General features: G+C 42.0%; 1 protein-coding gene across 2 annotated transcripts; it reads right to left on the bottom strand.

Moving 5' to 3' along the window:
* Window positions 1-3845: 3845 nt before the first annotated feature.
* Window positions 3846-6213, bottom strand: LOC138955936 (uncharacterized). Of its 2 annotated transcripts, XR_011452433.1 has the most exons (3): window positions 5922-6189; window positions 5585-5774; window positions 4379-4815 (listed from the first exon to the last, which is right to left on the bottom strand). XR_011452433.1 is itself a non-coding variant. In XM_070327429.1 (2 exons), the coding sequence occupies exon 2, from the start codon at window positions 4672-4674 to the stop codon at window positions 4288-4290; it is 387 nt and encodes a 128-aa protein (XP_070183530.1). In that variant the 5' UTR covers window positions 4675-4815; window positions 5585-6213; the 3' UTR covers window positions 3846-4287. The 2 variants fall into 2 exon arrangements, 1 of the variants encoding a protein (XP_070183530.1); XM_070327429.1 differs by having other exon boundaries at window positions 3846-4815; window positions 5585-6213.
* Window positions 6214-6880: the final 667 nt, after the last annotated feature.

The following is a 6880-nucleotide window of genomic DNA, read 5'->3' as shown; positions in this document are numbered from 1 at the left end:
CCCCGCACATTATCCCGCATATAATGAATTATATTCTCTTGGTGAAAAATAAAATGTTAACCCTTACACCGGTGCAATTCTGTAACACATGTTACATAGCCACTGGTGAATTAACAGAGAGAAAAATAACAAAAAACAGTCATATAGGTTTTCGCATCAATGGGAGGTAATCGGAACTGACCAAAAAGACTGCGCGACCGCACGCGACTATACAAACAAACAAAATAAAATACAGCAGGTATGACGTTTGCATGAATCCATGATTACGTCTACATGAACAACAGTGATAAAAGTGCGCATCTCTTCCCAGCCGTGCAGCGCTTTGAAAGTTGGAAGCATTAAAATTTAAACGGGTAAAAAGCCATCGTGAAGATACGAAAAAAAGTATGACGTCTAAAATACTTAATGATTCAAACGCATAGTATAACATATCTAATTGACAACAGAAAATATATACATGGTTCACACACACAATCGAGTGCACACATCCATCCATGCTTATTTAAAGTCATGTACACACACACACACACATACATACATGGCATCAAGCAACACACAATTAAATGACACATATGGAATATGGAAAACGTATAATGGCATGAACATGGCAAGTAATTTACACCGTTACCTACTATAAAATTGATGATATATATATACCACTCACTTGCTATTCGCCTAAAAGCTTGCGGTGTGCTGTGACACATATAAGAAACCAGAAGAAAAAAGGACTTTACTTTGGCGAAAAGAGCATATGCTGCTTATTTTTGTACATAACTGCTATAACTGTATTTTTTCCGAACACTTACATGTAAAAAACATAGAGATATATCTTACCATTTCACTAAGACAGCCAAAATAACGGTCAAATTAAGGGGAGATCATGATGACGTACATGTCTATGGTTGCACCGGGGAAAAATATTTAGTCGCTGGAACCTATAAGGTATAACACATGTTACATAGCCACTGGTGAATTAACAGAGAGAAAAATAACAAAAAACAGTCATATAGGTTTTCGCATCAATGGGAGGTAATCGGAACTGACCAAAAAGACTGCGCGACCGCACGCGACTATACAAACAAACAAAATAAAATACAGCAGGTATGACGTTTGCATGAATCCATGATTACGTCTACATGAACAACAGTGATAAAAGTGCGCATCTCTTCCCAGCCGTGCAGCGCTTTGAAAGTTGGAAGCATTAAAATTTAAACGGGTAAAAAGCCATCGTGAAGATACGAAAAAAAGTATGACGTCTAAAATACTTAATGATTCAAACGCATAGTATAACATATCTAATTGACAACATTGACAACAGAAAATATATACATGGTTCACACACACAATCGAGTGCACACATCCATCCATGCTTATTTAAAGTCATGTACACACACACACACACATACATACATGGCATCAAGCAACACACAATTAAATGACACATATGGAATATTGAAAACGTATAACGGACATGAACATGGTAAGTATTTTACACCGTTATCTTCTATAAAATTGATGATATATATATACCACTCACTTGCTATTCGCCTAAAAGCTTGCGGTGTGCTGTGACACATATAAGAAACCAGAAGAAAAAAGGACTTTACTTTGGCGAAAAGAGCATATGCTGCTTATTTTTGTACATAGCTGCTATAACTGTATTTTTTCCGAACACTTACATGTAAAAAACATAGAGATATATCTTACCATTTCACTAAGACAGCCAAAATAACGGTCAAATTAAGGGGAGATCATGATGACGTACATGTCTATGGTTGAACCGGGGGAAAATATTTAGTCGCTGGAACCTATAAGGTTATACGGCGACTTATCAGGTGATAATGTTTCGAACTATTTAGTAAACAAATCTATGGAATATTTTGGAGTTCCATTAACAGATAAACAGATCTATCTATCTTCTTATTATTTTAGGTTCGTCTGGGGTAGAGAAATAAAACACACAGCTAGGTTCGTCTGAGGTGCGGTCGCGTGTTTAGTCGAACCGAAAGTTGAAGAAGAACCAATCACAGATCTCTTTCGCCGCGATGTCAAAGTTCAGGTCAAAGTTCACTGTTCTCTGCTCAAATTTGCGAGACAAACCTCTTCAAACTTTGTTCGTGGACAAAATTGGAAGTCGGGACCTAGCGGAATCGATTTCCTGGGTCACGTTGGCATAGCAACCGAAGGAGAAGGCACAAATCCGCGCGGTTTGGTGACAGGAATCGAAAAACCACCGAAAATCCTACCAGTATTATATAGTAGATGGTCAAAGTTAGCGGATCATGAAAAATGCGAGCTTTAGCGAGCTTTTTCATGACCGCGAACTGAGACCATTATTTTTTATAATCACTGAGACGAGGTGTGTAACCTCTTTATTCCTCCTTTCTTCAGTTATTCAAAGAAAAGAGGAGGTTTTTTGCGAAAGTTTGATCGAATCCTATTCACTCAACCAGTCAACCTGCGCAGGCGATCGATTAATGCGCGGTTGTATAGTTCCGTGCAAATCATTCCATTCTGTTAACACTTCTTGTCAGTTTTCCTATTTTGGACTAAAATCAAGTACACAGATATGCTGTTATTCTGCTGTGGCGGCAAAGGCAGATATTGTGTGTTCTGTGTATGTTTTAGTATCGGTTAGGATAATATTCTTTCGTCAAATGGGACTAGTAGACGAACTTTTGCACCCGTGTTCCAACGTTATAAACTGTATGAAGTTCAGGGGGGGATTGTCTGGGGGGAAAAGTCCGGGCGGGGGGGGGGGGGGGGGGTATGTCCGGCGGGGGATTGTTCTGATGCGCTCCCCCCCCCCCCCCCCCCTGCCCCGTCCTTTTTTCGTAACATTTAGTCAAGTTTTGACAAAATGTTTTAACACAGAGGGGGGAATCGAGACGAGGGTCGTGGTGTGTGTGTGTGTATGGGTTTTGTGTGTGTGTGTGTGTGTGTGTATGTGTGTGCGCTGTGTGTGTGTGAGTGTGTGTGTGTGTGCGTGTGTGTGTGTGTGTAGAGCGATTCAGAGTAAACTACTGGACCGATCTTTATGACATTTTTTATGAGAGTTCCTGGGTATGATATCCACAGATATTTTTTTTATTGTTTTCGATAAATGTCTTTGATGACGTCATATCCGGCATTTTGTAAAAGTTGAGGCGGCACTGTCACACCCTCATTTTTCAATCAAATTGATTGAAATTTTGGCCAAGCAATCTTCGACGAAGGCCGGACTTTGGTATTGCATTTTAGCTTGAAGGCTTAAACATTAATTAATTACTTTGGTCATTAAAAATCGGAAAATTGTAATTAAAATTATATTTTTATAAAATGATACAAAATTACGTTTATCGTATTCTTTATCATTTTCTGATTCCAAAAACATATAAATATGTTATATTCGGATTAAAAACAAGCTCTGAAAATTAAAAATATAAAAATTATGATTAAAATTAAATTTCCGAAATCGATTTAAAAACAATTTCATCTTATTCCTTGTCTGTTCCTGATTCCAAAAACATACAGATATATGTTTGGAGTAAAAACACGTTCAGAGAGTTAAAAAAAATATAGATATAGAAAAGCGTGCTATCCTCCTCAGCGCAACCGCTACCGCGCTTTTCTGGATTGTTAATTTCACTGCCTTTGCCACGAGCGGTGAACAGACGATGCTACGAGTGTACGGTCTTGCGGAAAAAATGCAATGCGTTCAGTTTCATTCTGTGAGTTCGACTGAGCTTGACTAAATGTTGTATTTTCGCCTTACGCGACTTGTTTTCTTTTGTTTTTCTTTGCAGATTCTGCTGATTTAGTTCCCTATCTCCCACTCCCACAATTTGTTCTTGTGGTTTATTATTGTTTTGTTTGTTTGTTTGCTTAACGCCCAGCCGACCACGAAGGGCCATATCAGGGCGGTGCTGCTTTGACTTATAACGTGCGACACACACAAGACAGAAGTCGCAGCACAGGCTTCATGTCCCACCCAGTCACATTATTCTGACACCGGACCAACCAGTCCTAGCACTAACCCCATAATGCCAGACGCCAGGCGGAGCAGCCACTAGATTGCCAATTTTAAAGTCTTAGGTATGACCCGGCCGGGGTTCGAACCCACGACCCCCCGATCACGGGGCGGACGCCTTACCACTAGGCCAACCGTGCCGGTCTTTGTTATTGCAATGTCCACCACCAAGGTGTGTGTAATCTACTATTGTTTTGGCCTTGTAAAATACGCGTTAGCTTGAGTTCGTGTCCTAGTGTCATATTTTCAATTGTCATGTATTTTGAATAAAATGTTGTTCAAACCAAATACGCTTGATTAGACTCACCCTTCTTTACCAAGGCCTCTGTGGCCACGTCGGCATCATTGAGAAAGACGCACAGGACGGGCCCCAGGTACACGGTGAACACGGGCCCGTACTTCTCTTTGGCCCAGCGCCGCAGCGTCACGTAGAACGACTCCTCTGACCCCATCATGGACAGAACGTTGCCTAGCAGCGGCAAGGCGAAAGGGCCGGGCGGCAAGCGGTAGCGTGTCTGGGTTGCCTTGTAGGCCAGGAAGCCCACCAGGGCTCCCACCAGCAGGGCTTGGGTCGTGGGGGAGCCCGGGGCTCTGTGGCTAACGTCTTTCACAGCGACGAGAGCCTCTCGACACGAGGCCCGCACTGTGGTCAGAAGGTCCGACATGATGACGTGACCCTTTACCTTCTGACCTCTGTGATTCTTGGGCTGGCTCAGTTTCAGTTGAACCAAAAATCAAATCGTGATGAAGCGTCCCTTTCGATCTGTTTCTAGTCCTTGGTCTAAGTTCAGTCGGACAAGTCACGGCTGCAGACGCACGAGAAAGAAACAACAATATCAGAGGAAAGACCTTCACAACTCGCGCATGACGATGTCAACATGTTTAGTCAATCTGTCGGCCTAAGTGAACTGAGAACGAAGAGCGAGTGCAGACACACACACACACACACACACGCGCGCGAGCACGCACGCATGTATGCACGCACGCACGCACCCACGCTCGAACACACACACACACACTCACTCTCTCACACACACACACACGTACACACACACATACACACACACACACACACATACACAGGGCCGGACCAAATGAGTTGTAAGAGGGGGGTTCCTCCTTTTTGTTGGGGGGCAAATCAGCGAAGTGGCGAAGCAACTAGGGGGGTCCGGGGGCATGCTCCCCCGGAAAATTTTTTGAAAAACGGTTAAAATCTGTGCAATCTGGTGCATTCTGGGCCTTGTTTTGAAGGTTTCACATTGAATAAAATTTGTTAGAGACACACACAAAATTTATTTTTAAAAAAAATAAAAAAAATAAACAACACTCAAAGCAAGGTACATGCTTTTTCCAGGGGTGGGGTTCCGGAACTCCTGGAACCCCCCCCCCCCCCCCCCCTGGGTCCGGCCCTGCATACACACACAGGTATTGACTAAATGTTAAAAGATTAGGAATTCAACCACAACCACCACCACCACCGTCACTGAAACAACATCAATAACAACCAAGATTAGCCAGCCGAAACTCTCAACTTCCAATGAGCACTGTGCAAGGAAATATCGACTGAAAACTTACTTGCTTGAAGTTCCTTTCACTGCGATGACCTTGAACTGAAGGTCAACTCGAACGGCATCAACGTATATTAATATTTAGGCGTTGTTTGCTTGAACTAACTTGATCAGCCAGTCAGTTCAGCGGTTGTAACTGAACAGGGTTCACAACCACGCCATTCTCTCCGCTGTTCGGTTTTCCTCTGTGTGAACACCTGCAATTATACACGCCTATGATGTAGTAACACTTGCAGCTCTATGTCTGTCAAACCCACCGTTGTTTCTCGCTGCGCAAGACGTTAAACCCTAATAGTCAGGAGTTTGGCCTCCGATTACAAAATACACTTAAAGTACGTACGTACCGCTCCGATGTATCTCAGGTTAGCTAGAGATAAGAGAGTCGTTCAGCTCACAGCAATGTGGCAACCTCTCCGGCCTCTCAAACGCAAGTAATCGGAGGTCAACTGAGAAAAAACCATGCACAGCCGAACCTGCCCTTGAGACCACCTGTCCATAAAGACCACCTGAAAGACCACCTGTCCAGAAAGACCACCTGTCCATAAAGACCACCTGTCCATAAAGACCACCTGTCCATAAAGACCACCTGTCCATAAAGACCACCTGTCCATAAAGACCACCTGTCCATAAAGACCACCCGTCCATAAAGACCACCTGTCCATAAAGACCACCTGCCCATTAAGACCACCTGCCCATAAAGACCACCTGTCCATAAAGACCACCTGTCCATAAAGACCACCTGTCCATAAAGGCCACCTGCCCATTAAGACCACCTGTCCATAAAGACCACCTGTCCATAAAGACCACCTGCCCATTAAGACCACCTGCCCATTAAGACCTCCCCAAGGGATCCCCGACGGTTTTTACGACTATATAAATCACCTGTTTAAAGAGACCACCTGTCTTGTGAGACCACTTTTGCTCAGTCCCTTGTGTGGTCTCTTTAGACAGGTTTTTTTTTTAATTTTTTTTTTTTTACCTCAGTTGCATGCAGGATGCTTCAACCCATATTTTTTGCCCGATTTTTATTTATTATTTTTGTTTTAATTTTTAATTTTTTTTTTTAAGGCGGGGAGCATCCTTCTTCCTTGGTCTTTTTCTTTATAACATAATCAACTTTATATTATACAAAACATAAACTTCTTTCTAATATTTAACTCCATACTTAAATTTTCCTATGGTCATTTTTGTTATCCAAATACAATAATTTATAAAATAAATGTGATCATTTTTTAAATTTTCATTCCAAAAACCAAATAATATATCTGTTTCATTCAAAGTTATATTATAATAAATGTGCTTA

Source organism: Littorina saxatilis, unplaced genomic scaffold, assembly GCF_037325665.1.
Source record: "Littorina saxatilis isolate snail1 unplaced genomic scaffold, US_GU_Lsax_2.0 scaffold_1656, whole genome shotgun sequence".
In the NCBI taxonomy this organism is placed as follows: Eukaryota; Metazoa; Mollusca; class Gastropoda; order Littorinimorpha; family Littorinidae; genus Littorina; species Littorina saxatilis.
Note: the sequence above shows the minus strand (reverse complement) of the source record. Positions and strands in the feature narration are given on the sequence as shown.